Source organism: Austrofundulus limnaeus, unplaced genomic scaffold (genome assembly GCF_001266775.1).
Source record: "Austrofundulus limnaeus strain Quisiro unplaced genomic scaffold, Austrofundulus_limnaeus-1.0 Scaffold12, whole genome shotgun sequence".
Lineage (NCBI taxonomy): Eukaryota > Metazoa > Chordata > Actinopteri > Cyprinodontiformes > Rivulidae > Austrofundulus > Austrofundulus limnaeus.
In genome coordinates, this window is record NW_013952414.1 from 4,642,800 (window position 1) to 4,657,028 (window position 14,229).

General features: G+C 38.3%; 1 protein-coding gene across 1 annotated transcript in view; it reads left to right on the forward strand.

Moving 5' to 3' along the window:
* The window catches only part of marchf6 (E3 ubiquitin-protein ligase MARCH6), a gene marked incomplete at its 3' end in the record, with an annotated part of 19,128 nt that extends 5,379 nt beyond the window's left edge, over window positions 1–13,749 (forward strand). Inside the window, 17 exon segments of the mRNA XM_014002372.1 lie at window positions 876–937; window positions 1,022–1,054; window positions 1,140–1,191; window positions 2,782–2,840; window positions 2,929–3,009; window positions 3,127–3,195; window positions 4,429–4,503; window positions 6,524–6,658; window positions 6,762–6,982; window positions 7,165–7,302; window positions 9,693–9,915; window positions 10,065–10,134; window positions 10,344–10,525; window positions 11,442–11,576; window positions 11,677–11,766; window positions 11,882–12,014; window positions 13,614–13,749. Coding sequence (XP_013857826.1) covers window positions 876–937; window positions 1,022–1,054; window positions 1,140–1,191; window positions 2,782–2,840; window positions 2,929–3,009; window positions 3,127–3,195; window positions 4,429–4,503; window positions 6,524–6,658; window positions 6,762–6,982; window positions 7,165–7,302; window positions 9,693–9,915; window positions 10,065–10,134; window positions 10,344–10,525; window positions 11,442–11,576; window positions 11,677–11,766; window positions 11,882–12,014; window positions 13,614–13,749 — 1,894 coding nt within the window.
* Between the last annotated feature and the right edge of the window lie 480 nt (window positions 13,750–14,229).

Here is a 14,229-nt window from a genome sequence, read left to right on the forward strand (position 1 = left end):
TTTTCTCTGACAAACTTTTCTCTGACAAACTTGTTTTTTCTGTATTGTTACCCACAGAGGTGATAAAAAAAAGATGTGGACGTTCGTTCAGTCATAAATCCATCTTGCTAATGTAACAGTTTTGCTCTGATGATGAAGATGAGAGCACAGCAGCAAGTTCAGCAGGCAAAAACTCATTGTATGGCAGGCAGATGTTACATTTATTTGGCTTCACCACACTTACATTCTAGTTATCTGAAATAGTTTTATGACTATATGTGCACACTTAAACCCCTTAAGGTCCTGTCACACTACAACATTTTAGGCAACATTGATTTTTTTTTATGTCTGAATGACCAGTTTTACTTGAAGTAATGGTTATAACATCCATTTTATTTTGAGAAAATTTGAGAAATATTTTTGTTGTTGAAATCATTTTGCAATATATATAAAACATTCTTTTGTACTTCTGTTATGTTCATTTGCACTACAGCAAAAATGCTGGGTTTGATTACGGTTACAGATCTGCATGGTTTCTGCAGTGGCCTTTTTATTGAAGTAATCAGTGATGTGAACAGTAAAACTGTTTATTATTCACTTGTTTTGTCTTGTTCAGTGATGGCAGATGTGTTAATACATGTATATTGCTTTTAAACTTTGCACGTAGTTGTCAGCACTTGAAATAATTTTCCAGCATCATAATATTAATTTAGTGTTTTGCTGCTTTAATGGTTGAAAAAAGTCTAAAAGCTTATTTCAGGTTTAAAGAATTTGATCAGAAACACAGAAAAAGTTTCAGATATTTGTTACGGTGTAAATGTCTCTTATGGTTTTGGAATCAGCATTTTTTAAAATGTAGTAAATTTTCCTGCTTTTACTTTTATCCGTTGCTGTAGATGACATGAATTGGAACGCGCTGGAGTGGGACAGAGCGGCAGAGGAGCTCACCTGGGAAAGGGTAACTCAGAATATTTCTGCATCRTTTCTGCACCTCGATGATGTTTGCACAACTAAACAAGTATCGTTTCCATTTCCTGCTTAGATGCTTGGCCTGGATGGTTCTCTGGTATTTTTGGTAAGGCTTCATTTGTGCTGTATAAGTGTTCCTGCTAAACACGGTTAATGGATCATTAACTTAAAATCTGATGTTTGACTTACAGGAACATGTGTTTTGGGTGGTGTCTCTGAACACACTCTTCATTCTGGTCTTTGGTGAGTAGATTTGAAAACATATGCAGCTGATAAAGTGCATATTCACATGTTTTTTCTCATATCAATAACACAGATTTAAAACTCTTTCAATTTTTTTTRTTGCYCAAATTATTARGGGTGCAACAATACAGAAAATTTTCGATTTGCTTCGATACTTTAGTCTCAAGCTTGGATTATAAGATGTGCAACAGCGGGTTGGTGATTGCGTCATTTTGGGCGTCTTTTTCCTGAGCGCGTATAAAGAGCGGTTTAAAGACGCTGCAGGCCATAAATTATCATARATCTTCCCTCTGCCCTCCCACAGCTCACATAAGTACATAAACAACAATAATGATGGCTGGATATTGTGTTTTTTTATCACTCAATGATCAGTGTTTTGTTGAATGGAGAGTCTGCAAAAGGAAAACTTTTTTTATGTTAACGGTGGTAAAAAATTATCTGCATGCTCACGTTCAATAGGATGAAAAAAGCTGCTCTTCTAGCTCTTTTAACAACTGGCTTCAGACAAAAAAGTAATTTTAAACAAAATAACACGCAGAAGGCAGAGCTGATCAGAGTCCAGCTCCTCAACGCTCCGCAGGCTGGACGTCCGCACGAACAAACACACTCACGAGAGTCTAACCAATCACACGCTCAGAGCCACGAGGTCCGCGTCGCACAGTTCTGACTGGGGGCAGCGTACAAGAAGGCTGTCACCACGGGAGAGCAGACGGAAGTTGTGTAATTTTTTTTCACTCAGCAGGGGGAACAAGACGTGCAAACCGAAGTATAAACCAGCCTTTACATTTTGATRTTTTTTATAAATAAAAAAAGAGAATTGTTCATGCTCTTCTTAACTTGTACTTTATTGAAATGAATTATGAACATTGGTTTAACCTCAAAACTACAGTTTGTAAATGAAATGTTGCTGAAATAGTAAGACATTGCAGYCTGGGTGGAGTAGTCGAACACAGATCCACTGATCCTTCAACACAGACMATCTTCAGGAGACAAGTTGATAAAATAAATTCAAAAATCTGTATTGTTTGATACATAGTGTGTATTGAACGTAGGGCTGCCACGATTAGTCGACGACTAATCGATTACTAAAATAATCAATGACTAATTTAATAATCAATTAAATTCCAAACTGCTTTGACAGCTTCCACTGCCACATCTGCCTTTCTGTCCTTGACACACATGCACAGTAGTGGTAACTGGGGTAGGCCGTGGACGTCACAAGACATTATACAGACAGGCTCTGGTATCATGGCTACCTGACAACAGAGCTCAAAGTGTGGGATCATTTTAAGAAAATGAAAGACAAACCTGTGTAATATCTGCGAGGCAGAACTTACCTTCCACAGCAATTATTTTTAGTTAGCATATAGCTAAAATCTAACCATGGTTATATAATAGCAGCTGCATTCTGGCGCGATAAGCTGGATGTTTATATTCAATTAACGTATGATCCAATTAGTCGACTAWTGTAAAAAAAATCTGTGATTAATTGATTATAAAAATAATCGTTTGTGGCAGCCCTAATTGAACGGTTCGAAACAGATACATACAGTAGTTGCACAATTAAATAAAATGTTTTCCCTCTTTCAGCTTTTTGTCCCTACCACATCGGGCACTTCTCAGTGGTTGGCCTTGGCTTTGAGGAATACGTAAGACACTTAAATCACTTCATCTTTAATGTGAAAAATGATGTATTTGCTGACTTAATTCATTTAAAAATATTAATTACGACTTCAGGTTCAAGCGTCTCACTTTGAGGGCCTCATCACCACGATTGTGGGCTACATCCTGCTGGCCATGACTCTCATCCTGTGTCACGTATCCTTCTGTCTGACTGTCTCCACACGCTGCCAAGAGGCTTTAATTTAATCCAAACACATCTGATAAATTCAGTCCAAACTCTTGTGCCGTATCGATCCTTAGTTGCCATTTCAGGGACTCGCTGCTCTGGTCCGGTTCCAGCGATCCCGGCGTCTCCTTGGAGTCTGCTACATTGTTGTCAAGGTAATGTTTCTAAATGTAATTCTGCTCTCGTTGGCATTGACCTTTGCAGAAGTACTGATCTAATCTTCCCTTCTGTTCCTAAATGTATCACAAAATAGCAGGGTTCCCGCAGATCTTTAAAAAGTCTTAAAAGGCCTTGAATTCATCAATCCAAAGATAAGGCCTTAATTAGCCTTAAAATGTCTTAAATCAGTCTTCAGAWGTCTTAAAAATGTTAACACATTGTAAGCAGAATGACTGTAATTTGTATCAAATATTAAAATAATTGTTAACCTTTTATTTTTGAAATATTCCCATTCAGATGTTCCCTTTTGACATCACTTCCTGTTATTTCGCATGYAAATATCTCAACAAATGTCCATCTGAGCAACGTGAATTTTGTTTTCTAATATGTTAATAATGTTGTCTTTCCAAAAATACATTCATATTTCTTACAAACATTTTACATCACAGGCACTTTAAGGTTTCATCTACAGCAAGCTGCGGTTGAGAACCCACTGTGGGTCCTGAAACTCCAAATATTTGGGTCATTAGAGGATTTCCAGAAATTAAATTAAGTTTAAATCTGACTGCTAACAATGGATTTTTTTTGCTATATTTGACAAAACAGCAATTATATATGGATTAAAATAATTAGTCTATTAGCAATATTTGAATAATTCAACCAAAAATATTTTGATTCATGAGTTTCTTCTAGGTTTTATTTTTTGTCCTTTGTGTTTATTATTGTATTATTGTATTATTATTAAGTCTTAAAAAGTCTTAAATTTAACTTGCCTTAAATTGTAGGAACCCTGAATACAAAATTGTTTGCTTTGATGAGTAAAAATTAAAATTCAAAGCTTTAATCGGGCTTGAAATTGAGACATTCGTCGGCGGTGCCCCCCACCCCCGTGTGTTCAGAACCAGCACTGTTTCTYCTCAGTCAAACTAAACAGGTGGACAAACCTCACGAGTCGAGTGTGGTGAGTTTAGACCACCTCAGACAAACATCCACCTGTCAGGTGTTAACCGTTCCCACACCTGCCTGTTTTTCCTTTGAGCACATCCTGCCTGCTTATGTTTACCAGACGTTACTGTTTTCAGTGTTTCTTTTCTCTCTCAGGGGTCATGATGCAAACAGTCAAACACTGACAGTTTCTCAATGCCATTTAAATTATTTGATATCCCGTTTTATTTTTATAATATTTAAATTCAAAATGTCTTTATCTAAAACCATCTCTTTTGTTACAGGTGTCTTTACTGGTTGTTGTGGAAATTGGTGTTTTCCCATTGATCTGCGGCTGGTGGCTCGACATCTGCTCTTTAGTAAGACCCTTCATTTAGTTTATGCTCTGATATTCTCCATTCATGTCTAACTCAGCACTATTCAACTAAACTGCTCCAGGGGCCACAGTTAGTGTAGACCAACAGCTCAGGGGCCGAACGTCCAGCATTTAAAGTTGTTATGTTAATAAACCATGTATTACAAAGATCTGTTACCTTTGAAACAGTTTATTTTGCTGCATTTAATCATGAATACAACATACAGAACCCTATAAAAGTAATGATGATTAAACAATATCAAAAACAAAAATAACACGTTATGCCTCATATTTGACAAACATTATTTTGACATCTCTGACTTGCCAAATTTTTAAACCAATTTTATTTTCACTTTCATCGTTTTATCTTCAACACTAGTTTTAACTGTCTTGGATATTCATAGAAATTGTATTTACCAGCTTTTAGCCAAGATTCTGACATTTCTCTACATACTGCACACGTAGATGTCTAACTAAAGTAAACTTAGAGTAATTAAAGTAGAAAACCGGGGGTTTGGGCTTAAGAGATGAATGAACCAATTGGYGGGCCGAACTTTGGGCCTACAGTTAAATAGCCCTGGTCTAACTTTTTGAAATAATTAGCTATTTTGTGATAAACTTATTTTGGAGCAAAATTTAGTTGTTTTTTTGTTTTGTCTTGTAGGGTTGGGCAAAATCTGATTTTGTGCTATTAATCGTCAGAAAAACTTTTATCGATTATTTTTTGTCACTTGACGATTATACGATTAATGCCACTGGGCAGACTGACTGGAGATTTCTTCAGTCAGTCCGCTCGATGCTCCTTCTCGCTTCAAATATGACAAACATTTATTTTAAATGTTGTGTAATTTATTTATCATAACTCCGGTTATACCATCGACACAATTTAAAAACTGATGTATAGCCTGAAGTCTTTGCTTTTGACACAAATTGAAACAGATTTTTACAAAGAGCAATTCTTTCCCACTGGAGTAATTTCAATTGGTCATGTGACTAGGATATGAGGGCATCCAGGGGATTAATCGTCATATTAATTGTTAATGGCTAAATACCACAATTATTTGTCTTTTTTTTTTTTTTTTTTGCCAATAATGCCCATCACTATTGTCTTGTTTTGTTTTTTGAAAAGGGAACCTTTATCCTTGACTTGTTGCTGATGTAACTCTTTTTGCTTTTCACCATTTTTTTAATGCTGGCAATAAATCAAGGTTATTTTTTTTTATTCTCATTTTCATATACTTTGCACACGTGAGCATGGCTCTGTAACAATATACAACAATACCTTAATCAAGCACATACTGCTATTCACACAGTCTGTTTGTTATAAGCAGGAAGTTTAAAAATTGACTGGTTTTTTTTTTTTGGACTGAATTGGGAGGAAGTACCATGTTTTTATGATTTGACAGTTGCTCTGTTTTTACCCTCTCCTGTGTTCATTTCATCCATACGTTAATCTCCACTAACATTGTTCTCATTTACATTTTGAGGCCCTTTAAATCAATTTTGTAATCTACTGGAAACACTATTTTACTTAAAGAAAAAGTAGATATCAAGTGTGTCTTTGTGAGTGTGTCCAGGTCGTGAAGYGTCAGTTCCGTGTGTTAATGATTGAATGAAAGACAGTACAAACTAAACAAAAATCTATTAATGTTAAAAAAGCACAGTTGCACGAACAGATTCACTGAATCCGTTGGTTCGACTCTGAATCCACCACCATTTTAACATCAAGAATCTGTTAATCTGTCTGTAATAAAGGGTTAAATGGATCATTAATTGATACTCTGTCAGGGTCACGTTGCAGAAAAAGAAGTAGTTCCTGAAGTCTGTTCTGTTGCTCTTAAAGCTTTTTTCAAGGCAAATCATCACTACCAGTAAAATAAATTAGTACGTAACCTGCAAATGTTGTTCGTCTGCAAATTTATTGACCAGATTTACAGGAKAAATATGTCGTTTTATTTCTGACGCTGAATCTGAACTGACTCATAAGTCCCGTTTTTTAAAGTTTTCCTGTCTTTGTCCCGCAGGAAATGTTTGAYGCCTCGCTGAAAGACAGAGAGCTGAGTTTCAAATCAGCTCCTGGTACCACCATGTTCCTGCACTGGCTTGTGGGAATGGTTTACGTCTTCTACTTTGCTTCTTTCATTCTCCTACTTAGAGAGGTACGAATAAACAGRAAATTAATATTTCAGCAAAACATAACCAGATAATTTCATTTTTAATAATGATGATTTTTAAACTAAAAAACAATCTGTCCTCTGTCAGGTGCTGAGGCCTGGGGTGCTGTGGTTTTTGCGAAACCTGAACGATCCAGATTTCAACCCGGTGCAGGAGATGATCCACCTGCCCATCTACAGACAYCTGCGGCGCTTCATCCTGTCTGTCGTCGTCTTTGGCTCCATTGTGCTGCTCATGCTGTGGCTGCCCATCAGGCTGATAAAAGTCATGCTTCCCACGTTCCTCCCGTACAACGTGATGCTCTACAGGTAACACAACGACACCRAAAAGTCACTTTAAAACAAACCATAACCAACCACACTCGTCTGGATTGTAACTGTGTGGAAAGGAAAAGAAAAGTTTCATGTTGTTAAATGGAAAAAAATACTTTGACACGTGTAGTTTACAGATTTTTTTCGGACCCCCACCCCCTCCCTTCTTTTCCTTCCAGCGACGCCCCCGTCAGCGAGCTGTCTCTAGAGCTGTTGTTACTTCAGGTTGTGCTTCCTGCTCTCCTGGAACAGGGACACACTCGTCAGTGGCTCAAAGGYCTGGTCAGAGCCTGGACCGTCAGCGCTGGTTATTTACTGTAAGTCGAACCTGAACAGCAGGAAACACAGTYATGTTTTGTTTTTTGTTTGTTTTTATTTTTTTTTACCTAATATGTGTCTTAAAATCAAATAAAACGAGCATAAATAGCATATTTAACAAGAATATTCATCGTGTCAGGTATTTGTCAGGCTCTAACCTCTGTAACATGAGAGCCCTGTGAGCAGGCCTTCTTTCAACTGGTTACTCTCGGGTACGCCAGAGTTGGGGTTTTTTTTCTTTCTTTCTTTCTTTACACTACATAAATATTCTGAACTTTGTGAGTAGAGTGCAGGTGATTGTTATTATTTAATGAAGCCAGAGGAAGAGGCATACAGAATAAACTGTCCCGGCTTGGATAGAGGTGGTTATCGATGTTCCAGCTTCAGTGGTTGTGGTTGTTGTGCGTTGTTTACACAATCTCCAGTCCCAGTTTGTAGGTAACTTTATGTAAGTTTTGTAAACTTTCCTAAATGTTATGCTACGTTCACACCGAATGCGTTTTGAGCAGCTAAAATGCGCACGATGCCTCCAGTTGGACTCGCTACGTTCAAACCGGGACACAGACTAGATCTGCGTCTGAAGAGGGAGGAGCGTCTTGGTTTTTTCCGGTCTGTCTTCGATGGATGAAATAAAGATAAAATAAAGAAAATGGCTTTGCTTTATTTACTGAGAGCAAGTGAAYGTTGCGCACACCAGATAATTAATTCACCAGATAATTTAGAGGCGGTTTGTTAGGTTAGTTTCACTACTCCAGGAGCTGYGAGCTGAYGGACTATTTTTGKCCCGAGCCCAGTTTAACACCRCGKTYAGTTTAACGAGCTGCTGACCCACRTCGGTGCTGATATCTCCAGCCAGAACACCAACTGCAGACGGTCCATTTCAGCTAAAGAGCTCCTGTCCGTCTGTTTCAGGTTAGTGGGAAACATTCAGGAAACCGTCATGTGGAAAAATTAGTCTCTCTGATTGGTTGACGCGGCGTGTCGAGCAGCAAAAGTTCAGATTTTTGAACTCGAGCGTTGGCTGATTTGGACGCACCACATGCACGGAAAATGCTCAAACGGCACCTACAGCTGCACACCGCACCGTGCTAAACACCCTAGACGTGCCGCGCTGCCCCTAGACGYGTGTCCACCATAGAATTTGCATGTAAACCGGCCTCTCCTGCTGCTCAAAGCGCATTTGGTGTGAACGTAGCATAAATGTTGTAAGCAGCGTTAGGGTGACTGCAGTTGTTTTATTAAGCTAGAGGAAAACAAGAACAATAAATAGTGCCGTCTTGGATAGAGGAGGTGGGAAACGGTTTTACAGCTTCAGCTGCTGTTGTTGTTGTTGTTGTGTTAAATGGTAAATGGACTGCACTTATGTAGCGCCTTTCTGCCCAACCAGAATACTCAAAGTGCATGGGAAGGGGGTCTCTGCAGTCACTAAGTAGGAGTTTTTTTATTTTGTGGGAGGAGTTGACCCAAGACATGGTTGGTCGGAAGAGTTTGAAGTTTGAAGAAACTGGGGGCAGCAGGGAGTAGCTCGGTTGAGTCAGGCAGGATATGTTTTTTAAGATTAATAGTAGTCATATCTTGAGATAGGAAGGTGCCAGCTTTACGAAATTTGAATGTCGTACACGTGGTGGGACATGTAATTTGGCTTGGTCAAAACATCTCTAACCAGCCTGTAAAAAGATGGCTAAAAAGCAATATGACTATGAATATTCATAACTTGAGACAGGATGGCATTGGATGCATGAAATGTGAAGTCAATAAATTATGTTTAAATGTTCACAATAATTTTTATTTGAGTCATTGTTCTGTTTTAACTGTACATACAATCAATAAATCTTATTATTTTACTATAATTATTACTTCCATGTTGCCCCACAAGACAAGTCAATCCGACCAATCACAGTTAGTGCAAACTCCGCCCACACCTAAAGCCAACTCCGCCCACATCTGTCCTCATTTACCCATTCACACAGCACTTTATTATCTCTACAAAACTAATGTACAAATCAGTCTATGGAGACTAATCAATGCTTAAAATCACACTCATACACTGATGGGACACATCAGAGGCGGTGGGGGTTCAGTGTCTTACCCAGGGGACACTTKGACATACGACTGAACAGCAGGGAATCGAACCAACAACTATCTGGTTAGAGGACGACTCCCAYAAGKGTTGTTTTCACAATCTCTAGTTCCAGGTCAGATCGTAACTTTACATTACGTAAATAAATTTCATAAACTTCCCTAAGCTTCGCAAGTGAGGGTRGATCATTTTTATCACGATCATTTCTGAGGCAACTTTTCATCCAGTAAAATGTGTGATGGTGACAGGCCTGGACTTACCCATACATTTTGTAATTAATATATTTTAACAACCTATTTCTGTTGGCAGAGACCTTCATTCCTACCTCCTCGGCGAGCAGGAAGACAACGAAGCCAATCAAGCGGCAAACAACAACAATAACAACAACCCTCCCCAGGGTCATCATAACAACAACAACAATCCAGCCCCGCCTGTCGGTGAGGGGCTGCACGCAGCTCATCAGGCCATCCTGCAGCAGGGGGGACCAGTGGGCTTCCAGCCGTACCACCGACCCCTCCGCTTCCCWTTTCGGGTGAGGCAGACCCGTGGTTTTTTTTTTCTGGTTTCTAAAGCAGATTTTAGTCAAGAAATAAGGGATTTCATGAGACTTTAGCACACTGGTTTACATTGTAGCGAATAATTAAATTGACTGTTTTTGTATTTTCATTTTTTTTYCCCCAGATTGTTCTTCTGATAATATTCATGTGCATCACTCTGCTGTTGGCCAGCCTGCTGTGTTTAACCCTGCCAGGTAAGGTGTGGTGGCAAACAGCTGAGCTAACAGATGGTTTTCCGCTCTGTGGTCCCACCCAAACCATAATGACAACGTTTGTCTATAAATATATTCACAGAGCTTCATGTTTTCTCAGATCTGCTTTTAACTATAGTAACTGCCCTCCACCACGAGCACTACAAAGCTGGCACTGATCTGGGGTTTTGTTTTGTCACGTGTGTTTTCAGTTTTCACGGGTCGATGGCTGATGTCCTTCTGGACAGGAAGCTCCAAAATCCACGAGCTGTACACGGCAGCGTGCGGTCTTTACGTCTGCTGGCTTTCGGTGCGCGGAGTCACCGTTCTGCTGGCCTGGATGCCACAGGGACGCATCGTAATCATGCGCAAAGTGCAGGAATGGTCCCTCATGGTAAGCATCAGTGAGCAGCGGTGTGTTGTGCCAAGCAGCGATGACTTCCACAGGTCTGCTCCTAAAGCTGATTCAGAGCCAGTGTCTGACTGGGCAACAGTTCAGAACATTAAAGTGCCTGTGACATGCATGTCCATGAAATACAAAAAGTCAAAGAAAATATATTTATATTTAAGAAACTTGGCGTAATACACATGATTTGACCCGTTATGTCACATAATTGGCATATTTTCTTTTGAATTTTGCGCAGGTAAAGTGAAACAGGAAGTGACATCAAAGGGGAACTCTTTAAGAAAAAACTCCCTGGCTTTTGTTTATCGAAACAATATTATTTGAACTATCTCTTATCTCTCTATGATAGTGATTAAAATAAACTAAATAAACATCAGATTCTTCTCTTCAGCCTGTGCTGTTAGCCGTTTCAACAACGGTCTGTTTACATTCAGACATTTCCCCTTTGACATCACTTCCTGTTTCTTCACATGCAAATATCCCAACAACTGTTTATCTCAGCAGCATGAAATCTTTTTTACAATATATTATCAATGTTGTCTTTCCAAAAAAACATTCATATTTATTATAAAAAATTGATGTCATGGGCACTTTAAAGCTACAAGTGCAGCAGATATTTACTGGGACAGAGTTTAAAAAAACCCACTGAATTAATGTGTGAATTTATGAATATTTGTATCTTATTTGAAAACAATCTCAGATGTTCTAATATCATGAATGTATAAATTTATGCATGCCTGAATCCCACCAGTAGAGCCCTTTATATTTACTGTAAGACTTTGATTTAAGCCATATTTTTAAACTTTTCTAGAGATTAAAAAATGCTGTTTTTTCAGGAAAAAATGGTGGAAAACCCGTGACTCTATGGGAAATGTAATTTTTCATTCTCACTTTGCCGCTCTAGATCCTGAAGACCCTTGTCGTAGCTTTGCTGGTTGCTGGAGTCATCCCGCTGCTGCTGGGCCTGCTGTTTGAACTGGTCATCGTGGCCCCACTTCGAGTACCTTTAGACCAAACTCCTCTGTTTTATCCATGGCAGGTAGGTTTTACCTGTTGGAAGTCATTCTGTCTCTTGTTTCTAAGCATGATCTTAAAAGTTTTTTTTTAAGTGGAAGTTTATTCTGCGGTGTTGTCTGCAGGACTGGGCTCTTGGTGTGCTTCATGCCAAAATCATTGCAGCCATCACCCTCATGGGACCTCAGTGGTGGCTGAAGGCTGTTATCGAGCAGGCAGGTTTTTTTGGATACTAGATGTAAACCGGTTGTTTGTACGGAGATGATGTTTGTTGTAGAGCTGTAACAATAAACTCAACTGGATCTGTAAACTTTTAAACTTCCTCCTCAGGTTTATGCAAATGGAATTCGCAACATTGATCTTCAGTTTATTATCCGAAGACTGGCAGCTCCGGTCATCTCTGTCCTGCTGCTGTCGCTGTGTGTGCCGTACGTCATCGCTGCTGGGGTGGTGCCTGCTGCAGGTCAGTGTCTGAAAACACATACAAGATCCAGGTTGCAAAATATATATATATATATTGTGATGTGATCATTTTCATATTCTTGATCTAAAATGCTTTAAAATGATGCATAGTTTGTTGAAATTTGGCCGTTAATCATCTGGCTAGATTTACAATGAAGCCAAATATTATACGAAGGGATTTCCTGGTGTTATATAAGACAAAAATGGTCAGCTTCAAAGGAAGTCTTAAGAGTTATGAGAGAAATTGTTACTGGTACATGTATGTTAGAAAACTTAGGAAAATTATATAGTATTTTAGTTACTATTTTAGTTACTCGTATCGCTAGTTCAAGTGTGTCAAACTCACTTTTATTGAGGGCCACATGAGAATTATGGCCAGCTTAATTCAATTTTTTGCGTTCCTTGTCTTATATTTGTTAACATCGCTGACAAACAATAACTGAGCTCTACCTGGTATTTCCTGCATAGAAACGTTTCAACTCGTCCTCATAAACACTGAAAATTACTGCAACTGACTAAATGTGAAGTAAATACTACAGAAATATTATTAAGAGTTTTACTCGGTGTTGTGGTGAGTAGCTGCCATCTAGAATTCTGAACAGGGAATTCCCACTGAAGGGGCGTTTTAGTTTAAATTTACAACTTGTAAGTGGGAAATTGGCACTTCCTAGTACAACTGGACCACAGCAAAAGTAGCTGGCAAAAATGAAGTGAAATGGAAATTTTACACAGCAAATTTTGCTGGATGCCAGCTACTTTTGAACCCTGTGGATCTCCACCTCCATCACTTTGCAGGTTAAAAAAAAAAAGATAAACATGCATTATAGGAGATGCAGTTTATGCCCAGTGCTGGATTTAAAATGCCTGTGACACCAAATTKTTGTAATAAATATGAATGCATTTTTGGAAGGCTAACTTTGAAAACATATTGCAGATAACATTTCATGATGCTGACATGAACAGTTGTTGGAATATTTGCATGTGAAKAAACAGGAAGTGATGTCAAAGGGGAATGTCTGCATATGAACAGAGCGTTGCTACAGTGGCTAACAACCCAGATTGTAGAGAAGAATCTGATGTTTCTGTAGATATTTTGAGTCTCTATCGGTGAGAGATGAAGAAGAGTCAGAGTTCAAATAATATYGTTTCAATAAACAAAAACCTGGGTGTTCCTTTTCTTAAAAAAATCCCCTTTGATGTCACTTCCTGTTTCACTTTGTTTGAGCCAAGTTCAAATTAAAGTCTGCCAGTTATGTGATAAAAATGGTAAAATAACTTGTATTATGCCAAGTTTCTTGAATATAAAGATGTTTTTGTTGACTTTTTGTATTTGAAGGATATGCTTGTCACAGGCACTTTAAAGCAGCATACACTTATTTGAAGATATTAATATAAAGCTGAACGTTCAACGGCTAAAGCTGTCACGGGCCACATAAAATGCTGTGGAGGGCCACGTTTAGCATGCAGGCCTTGAGTTTGATACATATTTCAATGATATCAAACACTAATACAGTTTTTCTTTCATTACCAGTGGATTTATTTACACTTGAACTAAATTATTTCAGCATAAAGGTGAATAAAGATGTATGTTTTGTTGCAGGAGTCACCCCTGAGATGGAGATATTAATGCAGAGGAGGATCTACCCATTCCTTCTGATGGTGGTGTCACTCATTGGCATCCTGTCTTTCCAGATAAGACAGTTCAAACGCCTTTATGAACACATCAAAAACGACAAGTACGAATCTTTTATCACACAAATGGGTAGAAATTTATGTTTTTGTTTCTGTAAATGTTTTTCTTCTAACAATTAGGATTACGCTAAAGTAAAATGTATGTGTTTAACTTTGCCTGTTTAGTTTTGTATTAAAAGTTTATTCCAGAAGTTAAAAAATATTGAATAATAATCAGTGTGAAAGTTTTATATCATCATTTTGAGATCATTTTTCCTTCCGTACGTTTTTCAGCATCTAACTCGTTCCACAATTTTTTGTGTTATTTCAACAATTCATATATCAAAACATTCAGCTCATTTATGACAATTCTGCTATGACTTTTGGTATTTCAGGTATTTTTACTTTTGCAGCTATTTCACTTTTTTATCCACTTTTTTGCCACTGAAGATGAATGGAGCTGTTTACAACATCCTTAAAATCCCTTAAAATGTTTCTAAATCTTTACAGAACCTTACACATTTTACACATTATACATCGGGGAA